Source organism: Phycodurus eques, chromosome 8 (assembly GCF_024500275.1).
Source record: "Phycodurus eques isolate BA_2022a chromosome 8, UOR_Pequ_1.1, whole genome shotgun sequence".
Lineage (NCBI taxonomy): Eukaryota > Metazoa > Chordata > Actinopteri > Syngnathiformes > Syngnathidae > Phycodurus > Phycodurus eques.
Window position 1 is genome coordinate 31,124,646 of NC_084532.1, and position 26,630 is coordinate 31,151,275.

The following is a 26,630-nucleotide window of genomic DNA, read 5'->3' on the forward strand; positions in this document are numbered from 1 at the left end:
AAAAGACGTGCACATCATTTGAGTCCTGTTTCAATACATTTGAATGCACTTGTGACCATTTTGTGTGGAAAAAGACAAAAACCACGCTTTTCTCTCGAGTCCTGCTTCAATACGTTTGAGTGACAGCTGACTGACTCCGCCACCTCCAGTGCAGTGACCACACCCACTTAGGCTGACGTGATCAGACAAGGTTCAGAAGGCAAACAACAACTTTGTGTTTTATTCAAACTAAAAGCACGTCAAGTCATGATTACACATAGGTGCCGAGGTCACGCGACTTGTTTCAGAAAGCGCTTAATCAGGCCTTCTTCAGCGCAGCCAATTGATTATTTTGGATTATTGTCTTCCGCTTTGTGTGATGGGGGACGACATCGCGTCGCCTCAGGACATGTGGGAGGAGCTCTGCTGCTGCGCTTTGCAGTCTGTTTGGGTGGGGGGGCAGATTAGGGTGACGGCGCTTCCTGCCGCCACCGAAGGTTCTCTTCCTCCACTCGCCCCTCCCCCCTCGCCGGCTGCCCCTCCTTCTCCCACCCAGAAGTCGGCCAGCTCGCCGCCTTCGGCGTTTGCCGCCTCCTCTTGGCCGGAAGACGCCAGCGCTTCTGTGATGACGGCGGCTGTCTGAGCCACCCAGTTGAGCTCCGAGCGCACCTCGCCGGCGGAGGCGACCGGCGGACTTTCGAGCTGCGGTTGGAGAGCGGCGGCTCTGGCGGGCTCTGGCGGAGGTCCGCCGGCAGCGTTGTTGTTGTTGAGGCTGTCCTGTAGCGCCGTGTGGTCGGCCTGCCCCGCCTGCTGGTTGTGCAGGAGCATCTCCTGGATGCGGATCTGTTGCAAGATGGCGGGCAGCTCGTAGTGGTGGAAGAAGTAGATCATGGAGTGCTGTGCCACATAATAAAATTCAGAAAATAAGTGGTTCCAGTAGGAAAAATGACCCAAACACAATACAACGATGTAACATCACGGTGCGATTTGGGTGTTGTGCAAGAGTAATGCCTAGATCAGACTACAGTATTTTAGCCCAGTTATTAGCCCGATTTGCTCTTGTGGCTGATTTCTCTGATCGTGCAAGAAACATTTTGTCAGGAACAACAAAACGTCTTGTAGTGTGACATAATCTACGACAAACGATTTGGCCCCACGATAGCCCTACGACACCTAAATGAAAAGTCTAGCATGTTTCGATTTTTTGGAACTCTTCCAGGAAGTGTAAAATATGAACAGCAGCTCCCCGCCAGTGGAGATTGACGTCGACTAATCGGACTGCGTATAGTAAAGGCGCATCACCTCCCATGGTCGCCGTTGACAACATTTATTCACGTACACAAACCAATGTTTACCGAAGCTTTAGAGCATGATTCAACAGAACACTAGCTTGTTTACATGCAAATGTTAGTGCTAGCATTAGCTGGCTACATGAAGTTATGGTGCCTGCTTGTGAGCGGTATTGAAATTACGTGAACATACCTCAGGCACTCCTTGAATGGACAGCCGCAGTCATCTCCCGAGCACCCGGTGACGACACCACACATTTTTTACCCGCCTCTTTTTGTTCTTTTTTCTTAACACACTCACCATATTTTCTGTCACACAAAAACCTTCCCCACATTCCCTCCCCACACACAAAAAAACCCCCTCAATTTCTTCGGAAGCCATCCGATTTTCAAAATTCTCACTGAATTGGTCAGGTCGAAGTGGCCCTTCACTTCGGGCAAGTCTAGTCACGTGGCTTTTTCTCGTGACTGGGGAGTAGGGAATGATGACTGATTTACAAGACAGTAACTGAAGCACAGCGACCTTGGCCAAATACTTAAATCAAGGGCTAACAGTGGCCGTACTGCCCCGCCCCGGCTCAATCTTACTTGTGTGGGATACGTGAAGTTGCCGACTGACCTGGATGAAGAGCCAGGAAGTGACAAGCGCCAGGCTGCTGTACTGGCCGTTGAAGCGGTAATGATATGCGTAGAAGGCAAAGTGGTACAAATAGAAGAACCTGAAAGAAAAACATGAGCACGATTGGGCGAGAAGGGACCGCGGGGCGTGGCCGCCGGGACGTCAGGTGACTCACCTCAGCCAGTGGCGTTTGCTGGTGTTGGTGTGACAGCAGATGGCGTCGTATTGATCGGCCAACCACACAATGAGGATGATGTAAAAGGCCGTCGTGGTATCGTTGAAAAATTCTGACATGATGGCCTCCATACCTGACGACAGAAAGTAACATCAGCAAAACAAAAAACTAAACAGAAATGTACCGGCATTACCAGATAACTAACAACCCTTTACTGCTCAGTGACTGTCTTTCTGTCTCCAAGTGTTCTCTGTCGATTGACTGTCTTGTCATACTCGAGCGGCTCCAACTACCGGAGACAAATTCCTTGTGTGTTTTTTTTGGACATACTTGGCAAATAAAGATGATTCTGATTACTGCTGTGACCTTTCGCTACATCGCCATTCATCAGTCACCCCTGTTTTTTAGGGCTTTTTACATTTGGGACATAACAACACTTCAAAGATGTTTCATACTTCCGGTCCGTGAGCCACAATTTTGAGTTGCCTGTTTCTCATTCTCATTCATCCAGGTCATTTCATCCTCAGGGAATTGAATCGATGCGAATTGAAGACGTTTTGCCTCTCATCTGAGCAGGCTTCATCAGTTCATGCCACAATGCTTAGTTAGGATTCACTTGCCTCAGGCTCGTGAGTCCTAACTAAGGATACAGTAGCCTGGGCCTACTACACTACTGTATTTGAATGTCAGTCATGATGGTGATACTTGGAGAGCCAAGTCCTATTTAAGTGGTACTTAGTGTGTAACAAGGAGAACCACTGGGCTACGTAAATCATCATTCGTCAACAACTGCATAAACCTGAGTAAAATGAACATCTTCACCTGACATAAGACTCTTTAGTAGTCCAAGCTACTTTGAATTGCTTCTACAGCAAATTCCCAAGTGCGTTTTTGTCCCAAAGCCACGACTAAGAACATTATTTCGTGCAGAAGGCAACTTGAATAGCAGCATAAAAATTACAGGTAAACAGGTGAAGGGTAAAAATACAAGTGGGCTGGATCCTGGTAGTCAGCCTACTCGACGACCTCAAATCTGGATTTGGTAATCCTGATCTGGAGGTATCCAGCTCAAATTGAGCCTATTTGAAAGTTATTTGAAATACCAGATCACTCCGAGATCAGTTTGATCCAGGATAGGAGAAAAGAGATTACAAAATCTAAATCATTCTGATCCAGATTACTATTTTCTAACTACTGGTTCCAATTGTTCCAAGGTTTAGAATAACCATAACATTGACGCTGACTTCTGTTAGCCCATCTATGGCGTTTCCCATTTCACTTTATGGTAACATTAGCAGGGATTTCATAATTATATGGTTAGGGTGAACAATTTGATGTTTAAATATACGTTTAATTCCAAATAGTTACTTTGTGTCAGCGTTACAGTAAACTTCAACTGGGAGTGAGAAATAAACATCTTGCACTCTTTGCCTCCTTTTTGGTGTGCAGATATACTTTCAAAAGTGTCTTGTAATAAGTTCAAACGTGCTTGAAATGTGTTTAACATGAGGAAAGGTTAAAACGATAAGTTCAGAAAATTGCTCGAGATTTTCACCTATTGCGGGTGGGTGTGGAACGTATCCCCGCGTTAAACAAGGGGATATGCTATCAAGCCAATCTTGTAGCAAGACCCAGAAGCTGAACCTCTGCACGACACGACAACAAAAAGTGAACTGACCGACGAGGGCGAGGATGACTGTGAGCAGGGGGGCTGCCGGGAAGGCGATGGTCATGTTCATCTCCAACATCTGAAGGAGGTCAACTGAGACACACGTCAAAGACAACAGCGTTATATTGAGAGCTGTTCCTAATATTTTGACTTAGCTCATGTAACTCTGAGTAGTTTGAAGACTGAGTTTGTTGTGTGTGTGTGTGTGTGTGTGTGTGTTTCAGTGTACTTCTATTCCATGGCAAGACCCTTATTATACAAAGCAACTGACCAATGAAGACGAAGATCTGGTGGTGCGAATATCTGAGCAGCATGGACACGGACAGAGTCTGAAAAAGAGCACAAACATCAACTCGGGACTCATGCAGCACCAGCGCTCACAGACAACAACATTGGGGATCATCAAAGTGGGACTCAGCAGTCTCCATGAAAAAAGTGAATTTAAAAAAAAAAATAAAAAGGGAGTACAATATGGGTACAGCATGTATCTGTTCATGTTTGAGCCCAAAGAAAAATCCAAAGTAAAGTGCTGATGTTATAACAACACAGTAAATCCAGTAAGACAAAGTTAACTAAATTTGCGTGGACTGGCATGGACTGGGATGGGGTGGACTGAACTGGGACAGACTGGCATGGACTAGGATGAAATTGCGTGGATAGGCATGGACTTGGATGGCCTGGAAAGGGGTGAAAGGGCATGCACTGAGATGAACTTGCGTGGACTGGGATGAACTTGCGTGGACTGGCATGGACTGGAGAAGACTGGAAGGCTTACAAAGATGACCATGATGACAAAAGCGGCCAGGTATGAGGTTCTGGCCATCCACATGCTGACAAAGCGGTAATGTTCTCCGGAGACCACGTTCCTGAGGAAGCCTGCGCACAAGCACACGCCATGACATCACAAGAGGGTCACATGATCTTTGGCATCAGTTGATTGCCGTTTGTCCTCCGTCCGTCACCCTTGTTCTCCTCGTTCTCGGCCAGCGCCTTGACGCTGGACATCAGAATGTCGTCGTAACCTAAAAACTCGTCCAGCAGGAAGCGACTGAAGGTGTCGCCGAAACACTCGTCCTTGGTGGGATCTGAAAGGCAAAGCGGTGTTTAGCGTCAAACGATGTTTATTGTCACGCCGCTTCTCGCGGGACCGCATCTCACCAAGAGTGACGACCATGATGGGGATATTGAGTCTCTGCCGCGTGCTCTGCGACAGACGGAGGAAGCCGTACTCCAGAGAATATTCCACCATGTACTCCTCCTGCGGCCAGGCTGCAAAATGAAAGCATCGAGCGTGATGATGAGCGGCGGGGAGGCGGAGCTTCCTGTTATGCCACAGCCTACCTTTGGCGATGTGACTGAAGGAAACGTCCTGACTGTCGTTGGCCCCGCCTCCCGCTCCTCCCTCAACTACTCCCGCTCGTCCAATCAGAGACGGCTTCAGACGAGGCTCCAGGTCCAGCTCAAACTGGCGGGGGGATATTTGGACTTGCATGTGAAGTTACATTATGAGCTTTATACTGTACTGGGTTTTTCCAGCATATTCGATTGGGAAAAGCAGCCACCTCTGTCAAAACTCAAAAACTTCTGACCACCACGTTATCTGACCAGAGATTTTTAACTGCAATTACGTTATTAGCCGCACGGGCACTGCTGGCAAATAAACAAATGGAAGTAATTCGTAAAAATGTGCCAGACAATTTCCAAACAGGTCAAACAAGTAGAAGTTTCAAAGTCAGATGGTGATGAGGAGAGTCACGAGTGCAGGTGAAACAGCGTGGATAATTACAGACAGCGCTGTATCCCAGAACGCAGTGCAACAGCTGCCTTAGGCAACAATAGGTAGGTTAGGCTACCGCGAACGTTCCGTGGCTTTGTCACGACGCGGCGCCAACGCTGTGAATCTTTGGTAGCACATCTTGTGTCGGTTTCTTATCAAACAAATTAGGACTCAACTATTTACTGTCATTTAGAGCAATTGCTGTACTCGCACATTGTCAAAAACCGGTACCCACACTTCCCGTTACGGTCTCTCACACTAAACCTTCTGGGTAACGACCGGAGACAAATTCGTTGTGTGTTTTTTTTTGACATACTTGGCAAATAAAGATGATTATGATTATGCTATTTTAACATTCAGAGCACATATCTGTGTGAGCAGCTGCATGAATACTAACAAAACATCCCATAGGAGTTGCCTCACTGATGAACACCTGCAGCCCATCCTGAGAATCGGAGAAAAGACACTAAGTATCCAGAACTGACTAAATGGCATAAGAAACCAGAACGTTTTGATTTATCATTAGTTGAACTTTTACTGGAAAGCACCATTTTTCTTCATATTTTCTGTTTTCTGTTGTTTCATGTCTTTTCGTTGTATAAAAGTACCGTATTTTCACAACCATAAGGCGCACTTAAAAGTCTTTAATTTTCTCCAAAATGGACGGGGCGCCTTATGTGTGCACCGAGTTCCAAAATCTATATATATATGTTGTGTGATGAGCGCTCCCTCCGCTTGACTGACTGGGAACATTTCCTGCCGACACGCTGCTTATACAGAGGAAAAGCGAACGTGGTTGAGGACAGCATGCGAACGTAAAGGGGGAAGGGTGCGCGTGAAGGACGACGCTAAAGGCACGCCCCCAGTAGGTATATAGCGTCGGTATGTGCATTGTGGAAAACAACATCAGTTTGGCTAAGGACCCCTGAAAATGCCACCTACGAAGAGACACGCTTACGAAGCACAGTTTAAACTGCAAGCTGTCAGTTATGCAGAGGAATATGGGAATCGATCAGCCGCGAGAGAATTCAAGATCACCGAATCCACGGTTCGCAAGTGGAGGAAGCAGGAAAACGAGCTTCGCCAAGTCAAGAAGACAAAGCTGAGTTTCCACGGAAACATGGCGAGGTGGGCCGGGTTGGAAGACCAACTCGAGCAATGGATTAATGAGCAAAGAACAGCCGGGAGAAGCGTCTCTACAGTCACCATTCGACTGAGGGCAATAACGCTTGCAGAAGAAATGAAAATCGAACATTTTCAAGGAGGTCCGTCTTGGTGCTTTCGTTTCATGAAACGGCGCCATCTATCCATCTGGGTGAGGACTACCGTGGCGCAGCAACTTCCGGCGGATTACAAGGAAAAGCCGGCCATCTTCCGCTCCGACTGCAGTAAAAAGATTGCAGACAAACGCATCCAGCCCAACCACATCACCAACATGGACGAGGTGCCGCTCACTTTCGACATCCCGGTGAACCACACTGTAGAGAAGAAGGGGACCACCACGGTGGCGATACACACAACGGGGCACGAGAAGTCGGCTTTTACTGTTGTGCTTGGTTGCCATGGTATTGGACAGAAACTGCCACCTATGGTGATTTTTAAGAGGAAGACGCTGCCTAAAGAAAAGTTTCCAGCCGAAGTCATCTTTAAGGCCAATTAAAAGGGCTGGATGGACGAGGAGAAAATGAGAGAGTTGCTGAGTGAGGTGTACGTAAAGAGACCGGATGGGTTTTTTTCCACGCGTCACCGTCCCTGTTGATCTGTGACTCCATGCGCGCCCATCTCACAACCCCTGTGAAAAATCAAGTGCAGCAAATGAACTCGGAGCTTGCCATCACTCCGGGAGGCTTGACGAAGGAACTCCAACCGCTGGACATCGGTGTAAACAGGGCGTTCAAAGTCAAGTTGCGACCGGCGTGGGAGCGATGGGTAACAGGTGGCGAACACAGCTTTACTAAGACTAGGAGGCAAGGCCGGGCGAGTTACGCCACCATATGTGAATGGATTGTGGATGCTTGGGCTAAGGTATCTGCTTTGACCGTTGTCCGAGCTTTCGTGTAAGCCGGCATCATTGCTGAACAGCCCCCCCGGCAACGAGACTGACTCTGACAATGACGAGAGGGAACCCGGCGTGTTTGTTGGAGAACTTGCTCAGTTGTTCATTTCGGATACAGAACATGAGGACTTTGATGGATTTGTGGAGGAGGATTGACCAAAAAAATAACGTGAGTACATTGTAAAATACTTCAATAAAGTACAACCGAACTCAGTTTTGCTCCAGCTGCCTTTTTAATAACATTGTTTTAGAGTGCATGCATGCTACCGTATGTTTTAAGCTAGCGTATGTTTTACCATGCCTATGCCTAAATACAGAAATAGACCCCGTAACTGAGACTACGCCTTTTAATACGGCGCGTCTTATTGTCGTGAAAATACGGTAGGTTCCCCAGACGGCAAGAAGTATTTTCCACAGCAAGTCGTTTTTTTGAGAACAGCATTTTATAAGGCTCCCAGCTACAGCAACCTTCGGGAACATTTGGGAAACATTGCCGCAAAGCCGGAAGCGTTTCTTCTTCTTTGGTTTTGTGAGATCACCTGATCATGGGAGATTTTAAGTTTGGCCTTTGAACAAAATCTTTGTGCGTGTGGTGTTGTGTGTTGTTATTATCAGAGCACACCACACACAATACGACCAAAACTGTTAAATGCCAGATGTTTTATCTTTATTTGTGGAGTCTGTCACAGATAAAAAATCTTTTATGAGTGGAAAAATCTGTGTGTGTACCAGGCCTAAGGTGTGCTTTGAGTTTTAGCCCCCCTGTGCAAGTCCGACTGAGACTGATTGCAAGGCGCCAGGAGATGACGGCTATCCAGCAGATTTCCATCGGGACCTCTCCTTACCTGCACTGAGCTGTTGTCCATCATGTCCTGCATCATCTCCTCATCTTCGTCGTCTTCTTCCTCTTGCAGCGCTGCCAGACTGAGACCAGCAATGGCTCCTCCGCCACCACCGCCCTCCTCCTCCGAGTCATAGAACTGCAGGAAGACGGGCGGCCGGCTGGAGTTCCTCTGGATCTCCACGCGCAGGATGCCGTCACGAGGCCAGCGCTCCCTCACTCCCTCTAAGCAGTTTATGGGCGAGCGAGAGAAAGCGATGTGGATGTAGGCCAGGATGAAGAGGACGAAGAGTGCCTGATGATGACAAACACACACATTCAGAATATCATTTGAATTAGAACATCTTAGATTGACAGTGCCTAGAAGGGCCATTTCGTGTATTTGAATGTAGCCTACTCAGTTGACAGATGTCACCATTGTATTTCGTCACATCTCTATTAAAGTAGGAAGTGCTCATTAGTTGAACAGGTGTGAAAAAAATATATTTTCTTTTTATTTTGTCCTGTTCAGATGTTAGGTCAAGCAGAAAGTAGGATCTGTATCCTTTTTGTGCCGAAACAGTTTTATTGTGCCACAGTGGATTTCTTAAACAGCCACTGTGGTTCTTTGTATTCTGATGGATTTTTAATTGAAAATTTTAGTCGGACAAAACAAAGTTTTAACGGGGGGTGACAGAAAAAAACAAAGGGGAGAGATAGTGAAAAGATGACTAAATAATTTAGGAAGAGAAGACAACAAAAGACAGGACATTAGCTGTAATAAAGAGGAGGAAAGTAAATCATTGTATGCCGAGTACACAATGACACAAATTGGGGCAGCAGTGCTACACCCTGTGAAGGAAGGACAGGACAATATACTATGTACATACAGTGGGTACGGAGAGTATTCAGACCACCTTAAATTTTTCACTCTGTGTTATATTGCAGCCATTTGCTACAATCATTTAAGTTCATTTTTTGTCCTCATTAATGTACGCACAGCACCCCATATTGACAATTAATGTACGCACATCACCCCGTATTGACAGAAAAAAAACGAATTGTTGAAATGTTTGCAGATTTATTAAAAAAGAAAAAATTAAATATCACACAGCCCTAAGTATTCAGACCCTTTGCTATGACACTCATATTGAACTCGGGTGCTGTCCATTTCTTCTGATCATCCTTGAGATGGTTCTACACCTTCAATGGAGTCCAGCTGTGTTTGATTATACTGATTGGACTTACAGCTCACAGTGCATGTCAGAGCAAATGAGAATCATGAGGTCAAGGGAACTGCCTGAAGAGCTCAGAGACAGAATTGTGGCAAGGCACAGATCTGGCCAAGTTTCCTAAAATCACAGTGGCCTCCATAATCCTGAAACGGAAGACGTCTGGGACGACCAGAACCCTTCCTAGAGCCGGCCGTCCGGCCAAACTGAGCAATCGGGGAAGAAGAGCCTTGGTGAGAGAGGTCAAGAAGAACCCAAAGATCACTGTGGCTGAGCTCCAGAGATGCAGTTGGGAGATGGGAGAAAGTTCTAGAAAGTCAACCATCGCTGCAGCCCTCCACCAGTCGGGACTTTATGGCCGAGTGGCCCGACGGAAGCCTCTCCTCAGTGCAAGACACATGAAAGCCTGCATGGAGTTTGCTAAAAAAAGAAAGAAGGTGAGAAATAAGATTCTCTGGTCTGATGAGACCAAGATAGAACTTCTTGGCCTTAATTCTAAGTATGGAGAAAACCAAGCACTGTTCATCACCTGTCCAATACAGTCCCAACAGTGAAGCATGGTGGTGGCAGCATCATGCCGTGGGGGTGTTTTCCAGCTGCAGGGACAGGACGACTGGTTGCAATCAAAGGAAAGATGAATGCGGCCAAGTACGGGGATATCTTGGACGAAAACCTTCTCCAGAGTGCTCAGGACCAAAGACTGGGCCGAAGGTTCACCTTCCAGCAAGACAATGACCCTAAGCACAAAGCTAAAATAACGAAGGAGTGGCTTCAGAACAACTCCATGACTGTTCTTGAAAGGGCCAGCCAGAGCCCTGACTTAAACCCAATTGAGCATCTCTGGAGAGACCTGAAAATGGCTGTCCATCAACATTCACCATCCAACCTGACAGAACTGGAGAGGATCTGCAAGGAGGAATGGCAGAGGATCCCCAAATCCAGGTGTGAAAAACTTGTTGCATCATTCCCAAAAAGACTCATGGCTGTATTAGCTCAAAAGGGCGCTTCTACGAAATACTGAGCAAAGGGTCTGTATACTTATGGCCCTGTGATATTTCAGTGTTTCTTTTTTAATAAATCTGCAAAAATTTCAACAATTCCGTTTTTTTCAATATGGGGTGCTGTGTGTACATTAATGAGGGGGAAAAAATGATTTTCGCAAATGGCTGCAATATAACAGAATGAAAGCTTTAAGGGGATCTGAATCCTTTCCATACTTGTAGACATGCATTGCATGTACAGTATTTAGCCTGTAAGAGTTTTGACCTGTCTTTAACTGTGTATAGAATGAATGAGTGAGTGAATGTATCTCCGTCAGCACTTCGATAGTTCTTACGTCTTGTTCGTCCCCAAGCGGCAGGAGAGCACCAACACATCAGGACTTTCCTGCAATTTCAGTTTCAAGTTACTTATTTATAAATAATAACTAGAAACTGTAGCACTTTAAAAGTACTGAAAGAACTTTATAACTTGCACTCATAAGTTAGGCATCTTACACTCTGCTTTAATGAGAAATTGTGACTTTTTGAATGATTTTCTGTACTTGTTGATATGTCCTGTCTATGTTCTAAGTCACCTGCCAAGGGACTACGAATGTAAATTAGCTGTATGCTAACTTCAGCATAGTTACACAAGTATTGTACTGGTGTTCATTAATGTGCATTGTCCCTTTCAGTCAGACAGACAGACAGTTTTCTACCGTTATAGTATATTTCAGTGCTGTCCTCGATAACACTTACTAATTTGCCTGATGATTTGCTCTTCAAAGTTGATGGCTAATCGTCACTATTACTCAGTTCCAGCCAAACCTATGTGACAAGTGTACTGTACCACCCAATCACTTATTTTGGTGTTTTGGATGGGTTGAAATATGTGCCAGCAGGAACTGAATTTGAATGATTTATATTTGAATTTTAATTTCTACAATTGAATAATTGCATTCAAAAATTTAATTTGACAACATAATTTGAATTTGCATTGTTTAGTTTGAAACATTGCATTTAAATTTTTTATCTTACTTGTATAATTTGAAATTGACTATTTGTTTTAAACTGAAGTCCAATAAACTTGAAAGTGAATGTACTGTAATTTCTAGTGTATAATGCGCACCCATGTATAATACGCACCCCCAAAGTTGACCTCAAAATTCTGGAAAACCCTTTACCTGTGTGTAATGCATTTTTACAATGGATGATTTTGCTTCTACCCATATGATCAAAACGAAGTATTATCTGTATTGTGTTAGTTTTTTCAAATAATTGTTCTGAAGTTAAGCATTTTATTTGAACATGTAATGCTTTCTTTTTATTTACTGGCTTATTTTGAAATTCACAGCCCTACTTTTATTTAGTAAATGAGAAAACACCCAGTTGTGCTCATATGTTAGATTACCCGGGCAGAATTTGTAAGATGGGTCGAATTCTTTAAAGAAAACATGAAGGGCCAGGCGCAACATTTAGTTTTATTTTAATGGGATTCAAATTAAACTGTCAAGCATTTCATAAAAGCATCATCATCAAACAAAACATAGCCATAAAGAAATGAATGATGCTTGTTGGTCAGTCATCAGTCGTAAAAAAAAAAAAAAAAGATATTTCGCAAATTCTGCCAGAGTATGTCAATTTATGAGCACAACTGTACATATTATGCAGTCATATGTGTACCCCTGTCATATTGGAACGAAAGTATAGGCTACACATTTTTCATAGCCTCAAGGTGGCGCCGGCATATTGGAATGAAAGTGTACACCTTTCTCTTAACCTCTAGGTGGCAGTGGCATATTGAAATGAACGTGTACCGCTTTTTCACAACCTCTAGATGGTGACATACATTTATAAAATGTAAAAAAATAAAATAAAATACATTTTCCCCTATACCTATGTATAATGAGCACCATTGATTTTTGAAATTTTTTAGGGGGGATAATGCGCATTATACATGAGAAATTATGGTAGTTTTTCATCTGCAATCAAAATTCTAATTATATATTTTCACATTCAGTTTGATCATTTCAGATTCAGTTTGACAAATTCAATTTCAAATTAGCTGTGACAGACATCCAGGAACTGTAAGGAATAGCAATCGAACGGCGATACACAGATCTCGTCTTCGGCCAATCAGCATCTTCGTTTTTTATCGTGTGTCATACGTACTCTCCAGTAAGTCAAATCTTCTAACCAGCGACAGTATTTTAACCTTTATACCACCTTTCCTTAACCTTTGTGGAATGCATCATCCGGTCAGAAAGAGGTAAAAAGATGCTTCCTTTCGAACATAGGAAAGGACACGTTAATTTGTGTTTATGTAACTACCAGTTAAATGTATGCCTTATTTAACACATTTATGGTTTATGGTGCACGACTATGTCATTATCAAACCGTGATTGTAGGCACTGTGTAAAATAATGACGTTCCAGTCAATTCGACTGCATAGAAAAGCTCAATGGGCATTGGTTTTAATAGCAAATACTTTAACTATGTAGTGCAACCCTTAAGCGTCAGCCGCAGCAAAGCTATGAGTTAGCAACAATAAACAACATGCTATTTCGGCTGTTTTATTTCGGTGACAAACGTATTTCGGTCTGAAACCGAAAACGCACTTTTGGGCTATTTTCAGCTAAAACATTTTGGCTGCTGAAATTTCAGTGCATCACTATATAGTACGGCACCGGCGCTTCGGCATTAGCGACTGCCGGCTAGCTGCTCGCACTTTTCAAAGGCAGTAGGTAGGCGAAACCTTTGCTGCTGCCACAGTTGCAGTTCCTACCAGGGCGTTACAGCCATCCATTTTGACAAAGCAGGTTTACTCAAATGTATCTAACTGAACTACTTTCACTCATTATTGTCAAAAAACAAAACAAAACAGATGATTCAATCGTGATGGACACTGCTGAGCCTGACAGTTCAATTGAGCGCTGTGGTAGCAGGTTGCCCTCTATTAGTGCTTGGTCATCACTGCAGGTCTGCGGCTAATGACGTTTCGCCAAACATGGCGCCTCTATTACCTTGATGTAATTCTTATGTAACAAACACAATATTCGTCAAAATAGCATTTTTTTTTTTTTTACCAGTACATGCGCATACAACATATTCTTTTCTTTTTTTTTTTTTTTCATTTTGGGTTTAGTTCCCCTTTGATAAATCACAAATGTCCATCATGTTAGGGGCGCCACGTTAGCGGAGGAGTAGCTAGCATTGGCCACTGGCTGATGGCCGGCCGGCTTGACTGCCAAGCTGGATGGAAGACTCCAGTTGAGGTCCGACACGTGGGTGAGGCTGCGCCGGAGAAAGCAGGGTGGTAAACTTGTCAAGATGATGCAGAGAAAGGTCCGGATCATGATTGGCAGTAGTGCAAGTTAACAACTAATCAGCTGCTAGTGGCGAGCTGCTCAACATAAGCAAGTAAGTGCCAAACTAAAGAGAAAGAGGACTTTAACTCACTGACTGCCGTGGACGTTTCTATTGGTCAACAAGAATGTGACTGTTTACCACCACCGACATATATATACACATCAAATATGTTTTTCAGGGAGGTAGGCATGGAGGAGTGTCTCCCCCAGCTTCTATGTGAAATTCAAGTTTGTAAACCACTTAATCTGTAACACTGTAGCAACGTGACAAGATTTGCCAAAAATGACAGTCTGTCAAAATTTTGTGTGTGATTGGAACGGCCACTTTTGAATTTTGAAAACAGATGGGTTCTGCAGGAAAAAAATGCCTTTTTGGGGAACACTTTTGTGCGACAACCTCAATAGAAACTGTGGTCCAAAAATGGCTTCAAATTTGAGTAAAACAGAATAAGTTGATTGTTTCTCAACATATCTCCAAGACCGTTTCATGTCGTCTACTATCACGGGGAAGCCTTTTTCCGATTGGTGATAAAATATCCACCAATAAGCTCATACGGACCAACATTTTGAGGGCTTCTCCAAGTGGACGAGTCAAAATGACATTTCAAAACTCAAAGGGCGTCACCTATCCTAAAAATTCCACTTACATAGTACAAAAGGAACATTATTGGTGAGAAGAGCAATAGAATGTCATTCATGTCAGTCATCAATTGTTTTTCCTGAATGTATTTATTTTCTGGAGGATTTTTTAGGTGTTTGAAGTGCTCATTCCATGTTTTTGAGAAAATTCCAGAAAGACGTTGGGCACTTGTCACGTTGCTAGCAGTAGTAGCAGTCGAATGTTTGATTTCATTTACATGCAGAACGTGAGTAGGAAGGTGGAGTGAAGTCACCTTGAGCAGCACGAAGAACTCAAAGACCCTCCTGAACGACGGCGGGAAGAGGCGGGCATAGGTGACGGCCATCTTGAAGAAGAGGGCGTGGAAGAGGCGGTCTCGAACGTTAATGAGGGGGTTCTGGTTGATGTTGGGGTTGCGGATCCTGTTGGGCCCCATGTTATTGATATTGTTGTTGAGCGGGACGTTGTTGTTGTTGGCCTGGTTCTCAGACATGGTCTCTGGAGGAAGGCCGACGGGCAGGGGTGAAAGGTCACTGCAGCCTGCCAATTCTAAGTCAGCATGGCTTCTCCTCGTGCTTTTCTCGTCTTAGGTCTACAACACAAATAATATAAGCAAGCGAGTACGAAAATTGATCACGACTCCCACAGTTCACTTCATCTTCAAGTCAACATGTAAAACCATTGAAACGAGCAACATCACAAGTGGCCGCTATCTTTGTGGAATTAAAATAAATAAATAAATAAAAAAAGAATGATCACTTCAAAGGCCTCGAAAATCCTCCCGGACAAATTCATTCACGACTGATGTACGTGACCGATTCTGCTGCTCTTCTCTCCAATAATGTTTAATTTGCACTGTTTAAGTGGAGTTTTTAGGTGACGCCATTCGAAGCATCACTGTCACAAATTTCACCCCAGACGTTGGATATTTTCAACTAAGATCTGTCAGCCAATCGGAGAAGGGCTTACCAGAGTGCCAAACGGAATGAAACAGTCGAGGAGAAATGTTGAGAAATAATCAAGCTGACTCAAATATGAAGGTGTTTTCTGACGAGATGTTCGACTGGCGAAATCACATAAAAATGTTCCCCAGAAAGCTCCCCCGCCCACCACAAAAGAACTTAATTTCTCCAGAATCCATCATTCGATTTTCAAAATTCTTGCCGTGTTCTTCTCGGGTTGGAAGTGGCCTTTCCAACCACACTCAACATTTTAAAAGACTGTTATTTGGGGAAATCTTGTCACTTGTCAATTCTAGTGATTCGGGAGTCAGGAATGAGTTAAAGAGTCTGCATTTGAAATCATTCAAGTTATTCGGGCTCGGCAAACACTGCGAAGGGGAACTTTAGTGGACATTTTAGGGGATTATCAAGGTCCACAAGTTAAAGCCCAAGAAGATTCAGCATTTTGACATACTGTCATTTTTGACAACTCTCGTAACGTTGCGAGTCAAGCACTCTTTGGTGGCATTCGACTTTCAGATTTGCTACCAACGCATACGAATCCAAGGGTTTGTTTTCACGTGTGAGACTGGACGCTGGTGCAAAGTTTCGAGGGTGAGGAGGAGCAGGAAATAATAGTGGAACTAGTTCGGGCCTCGACATAATCCTGCAACTGGATGTCGTCGTCTCGGGAGCTCCTCCAAACACAGCAACAACGTTCCAACGAGGACTGCAAGATACGTACCTGTTACTGAAAGCGTCCATTGGAGCCCATGTTGGAGAGCCCTTCTCGGCGTTTTCACCAGAAGACGAAAACAGACGAGCAGATTCCGTCCAACACCAGATGGTCGTCGGTTAGCACGCTTAGCTTCGTTTATCTTAGCCGTCTCCGTTAGCCACGCGGAGCGACGGAAACAAGTCAAGTGCGCTTCGCGGAAGGCAAAACTAGCGACGAGCCGCCGCCGTTAATGTTTGGAGATGTTCAGAACGCACCCGAGACGCACAGGTTCCCCGATTGTTTTCAACAAAGTGCGAACTGCGAACTCAACTGACTGCAGCAGCTACGGACCAACCGGAAGTACGGGAAACAACCGGACCTTTAACGGCTACCCAGAATGTTTTTTAAACAACCTTTATTGAAAGACTAATTTACAAGAAAACAAAAACAAACAGACAATATAGTCATAAAAACAAAAGGAAGTACAAAAGAGGAGTCAGGGGGATTTAAATAAACAAATTTAACATAGAATAAAACAAAAGTTCGAACGGCTTTTTTACTCATGCCTGGTTTCGTCCTCGAAAATAAAAAAGAGCTTTTGAATGGCTACATTTGGATTTGGAATTTCGCAAGAATAATTACGTCATACATACAGTATGCACACATATATATGAGCAATAGGCTGATACGACGCTCCCCTTTGAGCCGCGTGCCTACGCCAACGCAAAGATAGTGGGGGGTCAGCGCATTTCCGTGTCTGTAGGCAGCATGAAAACGAAAATAACAAGAATCTCTGCACATTGTGCTGCATACTGTTGCACAATCACAACAAGGGAATTGGTAATAACCTTTCATAGAAAATATTTTTTGGGCTGTTCTTTCAAATGTTTTGTAATAATAGCACACGCATTGACGTCGACAAAAAAGTCACCCCTAATGGTTGAGAAATTAGCTAGTTCTGATTTCTTTTGGGGCGGCACGATGGCCGACTGGTTAGAGCGTCAGCCTCACAGTTCTGATGACCCGGGTTCAATCCCCGGCCCCGCCTGTGTGGAGTTTGCATGTTCTCCCCGTGCCTGCGTGGGTTTTCTCCGGGCACTCCGGTTTCCTCCCACATCCCAAAAACATGCATTAATTGGAGACTCTAAATTGCCCGTAGGCACGACTGTGAGTGAGAATGGTTGTTTGTTCCTATGTGCTCTGCGATTGGCTGGCAACCAGTTCAGGGTGTACCCCGCCTCCTGCCCGATGACAGCTGGGATAGGCTCCAGCACGCCCGCAACCCTAATGAGGAGAAGCGGCTCAGAAGATGGATGGATGGATGGATGGATGGATAATTTCTTTTGATTGGAACGTCGCCCCCACCAAGATGGCCGCCAGGTAGGTACATAGCTTACCCGGGCTTTTCCGGAGGCTTCTCTTCATATGCGTGGTATACACGTAGACACTTTCGTGAGCGGGTTGTCCCCTGCCTCCATACGTCTTAGCATCCGCCATATTGGATGTGACTTATCTACCCCCGGACAATGTAATTACCCACCCGTCCATCCATTACCCATACCGCTTATCCTCACAGGCGTGCTGGGGTCTATCTCAGCTAACTCTGGGTGAGAGGCGGGGTACACCCTGAACTGGTCGCCAGACAATCGCAGCCCACATATAAGCAAACAACCAATTTGCACTCACATTCACACCAACGAGCAATTTAGTCTCAATTAACCTCCCATGCATGTGTTGGGGATGTGGGAGGAAACCGGAGTAGCCCGGAGAAAACCCACACATGCACGGGGAAAACTCTCTCTCTATATGTTTTGTTTGATTGTTTGTAATGATTACAGGTGATTAAGTGGGGGTAATGATCTAACACAGTTTGCAAGCCAATGTTAAACACAAACCAATAATAATAATAAAACAAATAATAAAATCCGTTCAGCCGTATGAAAGGACACCCGTGTTGGTTTTGGGGTTCTGAGTACTTTGTTATTGCGAGTTGAGATGAGCTATAACACAGATATGTATTGTTAGATACAACACGCCTCATTTTGAGCTCGGTGCCGACGGCGACGCTAAGCTAGAGTGGTCAAAGTCGTCAGCGCATTCCATGTGTGTGGACGGCGAGATCACCAAAAGACCAAGGATGCTGGTATAATGTGCTGCATCCGGTTGCGGAAAACGCCCTAAAATTACTACAAAGGAACTTGGAGTCCCGTTCACATGTAAAATATACGTATATGTATTTTTATCTTATTTTCAAATGTTTGTGTATTGATAGCATACGCATTGGTGTTGACAAAAGAGCCACCCTCGTGAGAATCGGTTGAGAAATGAGCAAATTACGATTTAATTCGAGTGTCCATGCATTGCCTTCAAAGGGAACGTTGACCTTTCCAACATGGCCGCCACGTAGGCACGTAAATTAGCAGGGCGGCGACAGCTTGCTGGGGTATCTAGTGTTCATATCAATGAGCTACAATGCTAAAATGTGACGAAGAGATTTAGCTCACGTTATCGTTTTCAGTTGAACTAATTTTGCTTATCAAGTTTATTAACATTCGCTTTAACGTGTTTGTCTAAAGTGACGTGAAGGGTCTCGTTCACGACGACGACGACGAGGCCGCTGAAATAGACGTAAGTTAACACTAAGAGCAAAGAATGTGTCTCTCTCATTTACGACATACACACAAATGTACATTTGATACATCAAACCTTCTCTTCTTAAACCATTAATCCATCAACCATCAATTGAATGAGACGCCTTGTTTCCTATACTGGACATACAGACATTTTGTATTTTTCAACTTTGGGGGGAAGATCCTTTTGTCTTCTCAGTGTACAAATTGGTCCATGACGGAATGCTTTTAGGAGTGTTGGTGTGGAAGAACACCTTTGGGACGGACAGATATGACAAGCAAACAATATTAGTGAGCTGTGAATGGACAATTGTACGAAATAGTGCCGTTGCTAGGCCTATTTTAGTTTGACAGTCCTAGCCCCCCTAAACAAATATTGGTCTCCCTAACCCCTGACGATTACGTTTTGAGGTGAAAAATCTACCCCACTCCCCATCCCAAACGTGGACTATGTTCCGTGCCTCCATTGTTGAGGCGGCTGACGGGAGCTGTCCGTAAGGTGGTCGGTACCTGTTGTGGCGCCAATCGTGACCCGTTGGTGGACGCCAGCTGTCAAGCTGAAGGAGTCGTATCAGGCCTTTTTGGCCCGTGGGACTCTGGAGGCATCTGAGAAGTACCGGCTTGCAAAGCGGAATGTAGCTTTGGTAGTCGCTGAGGGAAAAACTCGGGCATGGGAGGAGTTCGGTGAGGCCATGGAGAATGACTTCCGGACGGCTTCGAGGAAATTCTGGTCCACCATGCGGCATCTCAGGAAGGCGAAGCAGTGCACCATCAACACTGTGTATAGTGGGGATGGGGCACTGCTGACCTCGACTCGGGTCGTTGTGAGTTGGTGGGAAGAATACTTCGAAGACCTCTTCAATTCCACCGACACGCCTTCCCATGAAGAAGGAGAATCGGTGGACTCTGAGGTGGGTTCTCTTATCTCTGGGGTTGAGGTCACTGTGGTGGTTAAACAGCTCCTTAGTGTCAGGGCCCCGGTGTGGATGAGATCCGGCCGGAGTTCCTGAAGGCTCTGCATGTTGTGGAGCTGTCCTGGTTGACATGTCTCTGCAACATTGCGTGGACATCGAGGACAGTGCCTCTGGATTGGCAGACCAGGATGGTGGTCCCCCTTTTACCGGTTGATCTATGTTCCTAACCCTCACGAGCTCTGGGTCGAGACCGAAAGAACAAGGATTGCGGAAACAAGTGGCTGAACGGGTTTCCTGCGCAGGATGTCCGGGCCCCGTGATCTGACCTGCTGGCCCCGTGATCTGACCTTGGCTAAGCGGAAGAAAATGGATGGATGGATGGATGAGCAATATTTAGTTTGTTTACTAAATACTAGTGATGAAGATGGTTATTTAGATGGAGAGATTTTGGTACACGTGGTCCACATGAGACGACTCATCTGTAAGGACTCGGACTTTAGAGCCAGAAGGTGACAAATTCGACTCACGCTGGGGACAAAAATATTTTTAAAAAAAACTAGTTGTTGGAGAGGTGATAGTCTGCTTGCTGGGTGCTGTCGCCGTGCCCTCGAGCAGGGCGTCGTCACCACTGCTGAGCTCAAGTGGTGCACAACTCTTTGAATCTCTCCACGCGCGTAAGTGATCTATGTTCAAGATTCAAACAAGTTTATTTTTCCCCGAAAGGCAAGTCTGTTTTCAGACTGCCAGTCGGCTAACAACAATTACAAGAATCGACATACAGACACTCTTGTCAATGACCGTCATTGTACGTGTACAGCAGACCAAAGCCGCGAACATACAAGTTGTCATGAATGGGCAAACCAAAATGCCACAGTTGAAGAATAAATAAATAATAATAACTAGGCTTTTCAATACCATTCCATTGTGTGATTGCTGCCATGATCTACGTGTGGTGTACATCGAGTGAAAGTAGAATTTTCCAGAACTTAAAAAAAACACCAATCTTGATTTTATTGTATTTGCTGAGGCTCCATGTGATTGTGTGGCCGGTGCCAAACTTTCTGGAAACAATATCAAATAAGAAAAGAGATGAACACCTGTGATTGTCGCTCGTCTTTCAGGGTCTTGGCCGCTCACAGCATGGAGTTGGCGTATGTGTGCGACTGGGAGAGACGCCCCAAAAGCACCCACTGCCCCTCCATCCCTCTGGTCTGCTCCTGGTCCTGCAGAAACCTCGTGGCCTTCACCACCGACTTGAAGAACGACGACTGCGGCGACCCAGGTGTGCATACGCTTTCTCTTAGCCAATCAAAGGATCACTCGATCGTTGGCTTGTTTAGTGGAGTTGGGGCTTTGCCAGCATGCATCTGATTGGTTGGTTGACATGTTGCAGATGTCAGTCACATGATCCACATCATGGACACGGAGCATCCCTGGGACGTGTACTCCATCAGCTCGGGCCATGCTGAGGTCATTTCCTGTCTGGAGTGGGACCAATCAGGTCAGGTGACGAACAACAAAGTCAGCTTCAAGAAAAACTGTTAAATATTTCCACAGAGCCCCAAAGTTGACGTGGAAGACAGAAAGCCTTTGCGTTATTTTTTTGATGCCATTTGATTGTCCGATCACATTTTGTGTGTGTGATGACGTTGTTTTGAGCGGAAAGCCGTACTGGACCAAATTAATAACACCAGGAAGCAATGGCAATCAAATAAATCCAGGATCAATCCACTATGATCATATTGTGATTTTGGCAGATGAAGAAAAGCACACGACATGTATTCATTTATTTACACAATTCACATGACATCCATCGTGACCGCCAAGTCACAGAACGTCTTCTGACAAAAATGTGACCCAAAAATACATAAAAAGAGTGTGACTTCCTCAATTGGTCTACTAAAAGAGCGACGTTACTAAAAGAGTGACCCCATTTTACCTGAAAGTTGACGTGGAAGGACATTAACACACATTAAAAAAAGAATTGTGTTCCTTTGCACTAAACAAGTGAAGAGTTTTTCTTTTTTTTCTTCCTATGTCACCTTAGGGCCTCTGTAGCTTTCTCCCAAATGACAGTATGTCAAAGTGCAGAGTCTGACTGGAATGGTCACTTCAACATGTGGACCGAGGTAGTTCCAAAAATGTGTCGATTGTGCAAATGTTGCAGATACTCCTCAGTCAGTGTGCAAATGGGGCAGATGCTACTCTGGCATGAATGGCCAGTATTGGTCAACAACAGATATGAAAATAGTGCAGCGTGGCAAGACTACTACAGTGAGTGCACGAGTAATGTATAATTGGCCCGACAGAAATGTGACAACAAACTCAAGACAAAAAAATTCGTCATCCGCAGACCTGTTCGCTCGGTAGGCAAACTGCAGGGGGACCAGCACGGGACCTGTGATGCTCTTGAGGTGGTCCAGCACGAGACGTTCAAAGGACTTCATGACCACAGATGTCAAGGCGACAGGCCTGTAGTCATTTAGACCCAAGATTGTAGGTTTCTTGGGGACTGGAATGATGGATGGGCGTTTGAAACGGGATGGTACTTCGCACAGTTCCAGAGATCTATTGAAGATCTGTGTGAAGACTGGAGCGAGCTGGTCCTCGCAGACTTTGAGGCAGGATGGGGACACATGGTCTGGGCCTGCCGCTTTGTTAATCTTTTGTTGTTTAAAGATGCGTCTCACATCCTGTTCGTGGATGGTCAACGCAGAAGTCAGAGGTGTGATTGTGGTCGGTTGTGCGGCTGTGTGGGTGTGGGGTGTGAAAGTGTCCTTTTAAAATCTTCAGTAGAAGGTATTCAAGTCGTTGGCTAGTATGCTATTGTTCTCAGCTGGGGGAGATTGTCGCTTGTAATTGGTCAGCGATTGGAATGCATGCCAGACTGATTTAAAGTCGTTAGCGCTAAACAGTTTTTCCAACTTTGCTTTCCAGGCTCAAGGTTGCTGTCGGCAGACGGTGATGGGCATATCAAGTGCTGGTCCATGTCGGAGCACTTGGTCAACAGTTGGGAAAGTGTTCTGAGCAGTTCTCTGGAGGGAGATCCCATTGTGGCGCTGAGTTGGCTGCACAACGGCGTCAAACTGGCTCTGCACGTGGAGATGGTATCCGCACCGTCGCTGCCGTCACTGCCGTCTTCCTCATAAATTAAGCGCCGCCTGTTTGACTTTCAGTCGGGGTCCACAAACTTCGGCGAGAAGTTCTCTCGGGTTAAGTTCTCTCCGTCTCTGACTCTGTTTGGCGGGAAGCCGATGGAGGGCTGGCTGGCGGTAACGGTGAGCGGTCTGGTCACCGTGTCGCTGCTCAAGCCCGGCGGCGCTCTGCTCACGGCTGGCGAAAGTCTGTGCCGCCTGCGAGGACGTGTGGCCCTGGCCGACATCGCCTTCACGGGAGGTGGCAACATCGTGGTGGCCGCCACCGACGGCAGCAGCTCTTCGCCTGTCCAGTTCTACAAGGTCCGCAGACATGGACGGCGGGCATGCTGACGGCAGCTGGCGGCGACTTGACAGCGTGGTGTGTGTGTTCAGGTGGTGGTGAGCGTGGTGAGCGAAAAGTGCCGCATCGATACGGAACTTCTGCCGTCTTTGTTCCTGCGTTGCACCACAGACCCGATTCGGCGGGACAAGTACCCCGCCGTCACGCACCTCAAGTTCCTGACCAGAGAGAACTCTGAGCAGGTAATTGTGAGCTCATGGACTTGACAGAAAGATTCAAGTCTTGTTTGGCTGTATTCGCACTCCAAAAGTTGTGTTCTACATGTTGGAGCAGGAATGTCCGAAGTCAGGCTGCCATCCATTTGTGGCGTTCTGTGACAAATACTAAAACGCAATGTTATTTACAAAAACACACAAAAAAAGGTAAGGGAGGAGGCAGCATCCACAAAATGGGGTTTGCTTTTATATACAGTCGGCATGACTGTAGAGCAGATTTGCGGCGCCCAAACTGTAGTGGGCCTTCTCGCGATCCAACAAGATGGGGCCTTCTCAGCCGTACTGTGGCAATAAGCCGTCCACCGGCACATTCATTGTGGAAGGGAGGCGCATGCAACTGAAAAGTGTTCATCTACACTGTGTGTTTTGATTGGGTCAGTGAGTCTTGTCTCTATGGCAAGGGCACACATAGAGCATGTTATTGGTTCTCCGAGTTCACTGCTGCGAGTGCAATTTGGAACTTTTACAGACATTCTGCTAGCTGTTGGAGTCTAGATAATACAAAAACCATGTGCGGTGAAAACCGCCATTTCTAATGCTACGTTTGGACGTGATGGAAAATGACTCGCACGAATTAGATCGCAGGAGTTATTTATATACACATTGACTTCATTTGCGCCACATCAATATGCTCCTCCCACCTTGGTCCTCTTCAGCGTATTCGGTGTGCTGTGAGCGGTCATGGCAAGCACGACGTGTGTCGTCGTCGTCCCCCCCCCCCCCCCCCCCCCGGGTCGTTTGGTTGATTGGTATTTTTATTTTGTTATTCCTAGTTCTACTCCGCTTCCAGCCCTGCGACCCTCGCAGCTTACGATGGTGCGCTGTGAGAGGCCACGGCGGCTCCCTTTCCCCCTCTAGCCCTTTGCTCAGCTTTCTCAAAGGTGATTGGCTTTCGTGACGTCATTTGTGGCTTGAAGTTCACATTTCTCAACTCGAGCGAATAGGCGAAGAACCAAATTGTAATCACGTCACGTGAATGGTTCAATTTGCGTCCGGTTTGGTATGAATGCAGAATAAGAAGAATGGTCTGTAAAGTTTGCAGTCATTCTACCAGAAGACGACCCATGTGCATTTGAGAGAGCATTATGAGACCAAGCATAGGAATTTTTCCTCAAAATTCGGAGGTCAGAACAAGAAAAACAAATGCACTGAAATAGTCTGACCGAGTTGCAAGATTCTTCTCACATCTAAAACAGAAGGACAAAAAGCAACAGAGAGCTCACGTAGAGTGGTGTGAATGCAGAAATAACAACAAAACAATTCATGACTGAAGTGAGAGACACGATGTTTGATGGCAAACAAGCGGAAACGCAAGACTGCTAAAATAAAGCAAACCATAACCCTTTCACTCAATCAGATTCCCCAGCAAGCAGCGCGACTGGCTGGCAGCTGTGTGATGCAATCCAAAAATGCAGATTGAAGTTCCTTTGCTGTGGATGAGTCCACTGGCAACTCCAGAAGTAGCTAGCAAAATGTTTCTCAGGACACTCTGGTGGCTAAAGAAACAAAAATGGTTTGCTCCACCTTCTGCCCCAATTTGTGAACATGTCACATGAATGTTCCTCAAAAAGACATTGTCTGTGAATCTTCTCATTCATCCAGGTCCTTTCATTCTCAAGGCATTGAATGGATCACAACTGGACTGTTCTGTTTGTCTAAGAAGACGTATCGCCTCTCATCCATTCAACTGATGAAGCCTGCTCGGATGAGAGGAGAAACGTCTTCAACAACAACAGTCCAGTTGCGATCCATTCACTGCCCTGAGAAGTCAAATGCGTACTGATGAAAGATAGTCATGCTGCGACCGATCATTCTGTTTTACTTCAGATTGTGGAGATCTGCGCAGTGCAGGGGCGGAGCTATTTCGTCGGAGATGGGGCCAAAAATCCTCAACTATTTACCACATTTAACAGACAACTGTCATGAACCACTTTTTCTAAAGAACTCAAGTGTGTATAACCACAATTCCAATGAAGTTGGGATGTTGTCTTAAACATAAATAAAAACAATACAATGATTTACAAATCATGTTCAACCTATATTTAATTGAATACACTACAAATACAAGATATTTAATGTTCAAACTGATCAACTTTATTGTTTTTAGCAAATGATCATTAACTTAGAATTTTATGGCTGCAACACGTTCCAAAAAAGCTGGGACAGGGTCATGTTTTCCACTGTGTTTATATCACCTTTTCTTTGAACAACATTCAATTAACGTTTGGGAACTGAGGACACTAATTGTTGAAGCTTTGTAGGTGTAATTATTTCCCATTCTTGCTCGATGTACAGCTTCAGCTGTTCAACAGTCCGGGGTCTCCGTTGTCGTATTTTATGCTTCATAATGCCCTACACATTTTCAATGGGAGACTGGTCTGGACTGCAGACAGGCCAGTCTAGTACCCGCACTCTTTTACTACGAAGCCACGCTGTTGTAACACGTGCAGAATGTGGATTGGCATTGTCTTGCTGAAATAAGCAGGGGCATCCATGAAAAAGACGTCGCTTGGATGGCAGCATATGTTTCTCCAAAACCCATATGTACCTTTCAGCATTAATAGTGCCTTCACAGATGTGTAAGTTCCCCATGCCATTGGGACTAACACAGCCCCATACCATCACAGATGCCGGCTTTTGAACTGTGCGTCCATAACAGTCCGGATGGTTCTTTTCCTCTTTGGCCGGAGGACACGACGTCCACAATTTTCAAAAACAATTTGAAATGTGGACTCGTCGGACCACAGAACACTTTTCCACTTTGCATCGGTCCATCTTAGATGAGCTCGGGCCCAGAGAAGCCGGCGGAGTTTCTGGGTGTTGGTGATAAATGGCTTTTGCTTTGCATAGTAGAGTTTCAAGTTGCACTTAAAGATGTAGTGCCGAACTGTATTTACTGACATTGGTTTTCTGAAGTTCCTGGTTTTCTGTTTTCTGAGCCCATGTGGTGATATCCTTTACACATCGATGTCGTTTTTGATGCAGTGCCGCATGAGGGATCGAAGGTCACGGGCATTCAATGTTGGTTTTCCGCCTTGCCGCTTACATGCAGTGATTTCTCCAGATTCTCTGAACCTTCTGATGATTTTATGGACCGTAGTTGATGAAATCCCTAAATTCCTTGCAATTGT

At 45.3% G+C, this 26,630-nt stretch overlaps 2 protein-coding genes across 8 annotated transcripts in view; one reads left to right on the top strand and one right to left on the bottom strand.

Moving 5' to 3' along the window:
* Positions 1–191: 191 nt before the first annotated feature.
* Positions 192–17,403, bottom strand: tmem259 (transmembrane protein 259). 2 transcript variants are annotated; one of them, XM_061684700.1, is made up of 12 exons: positions 16,270–17,400; positions 14,858–15,175; positions 8,410–8,700; positions 5,073–5,196; positions 4,890–5,000; positions 4,694–4,816; positions 4,507–4,607; positions 4,003–4,060; positions 3,741–3,824; positions 2,063–2,195; positions 1,888–1,987; positions 192–876 (listed from the first exon to the last, which is right to left on the bottom strand). In XM_061684700.1, exons 2-12 carry the CDS (start codon positions 15,074–15,076, stop codon positions 382–384), a joined length of 1,839 nt encoding a protein of 612 aa, XP_061540684.1. In that variant the 5' UTR covers positions 15,077–15,175; positions 16,270–17,400; the 3' UTR covers positions 192–381. The 2 variants fall into 2 exon arrangements, with proteins under 2 accessions (XP_061540684.1, XP_061540683.1); XM_061684699.1 differs by having other exon boundaries at positions 4,890–5,196; positions 16,270–17,403.
* The window catches only part of med16 (mediator complex subunit 16), a 15,331-nt gene continuing 6,042 nt past the window's right edge, over positions 17,342–26,630 (top strand). The window contains exons 1-7 of one of the 6 annotated variants that reach the window (XM_061684697.1): positions 17,349–17,622; positions 18,819–18,870; positions 20,908–21,068; positions 21,180–21,287; positions 22,724–22,893; positions 22,963–23,244; positions 23,317–23,466. In XM_061684697.1, the coding sequence (XP_061540681.1) occupies positions 20,927–21,068; positions 21,180–21,287; positions 22,724–22,893; positions 22,963–23,244; positions 23,317–23,466 (852 nt within the window). In that variant the 5' untranslated portion in view covers positions 17,349–17,622; positions 18,819–18,870; positions 20,908–20,926. Of the gene's footprint in view, positions 17,623–18,698; positions 18,871–20,907; positions 21,069–21,179; positions 21,288–22,723; positions 22,894–22,962; positions 23,245–23,316; positions 23,467–26,630 lie in introns of those variants that run through there. The other 5 variants (XM_061684694.1, XM_061684695.1, XM_061684698.1 and 2 more) reach the window with 5 other exon arrangements.

Bases quoted from the DNA above. Each gene is read 5' to 3' on its own strand.
- tmem259 (XM_061684699.1), bottom strand. From the start codon at position 15,076: ATGTCTGAGAACCAGGCCAACAACAACAACGTCCCGCTCAACAACAAT. The intron at 4,608-4,693 runs GTGACGGACGGA...GCTTGTGCGCAG, and splicing joins CGAGAACGAGGAGAACAAGG to GCTTCCTCAGGAACGTGGTC. The intron at 1,988-2,062 runs GTGAGTCACCTG...TTTTTCTTTCAG, and splicing joins AGCAAACGCCACTGGCTGAG to GTTCTTCTATTTGTACCACT.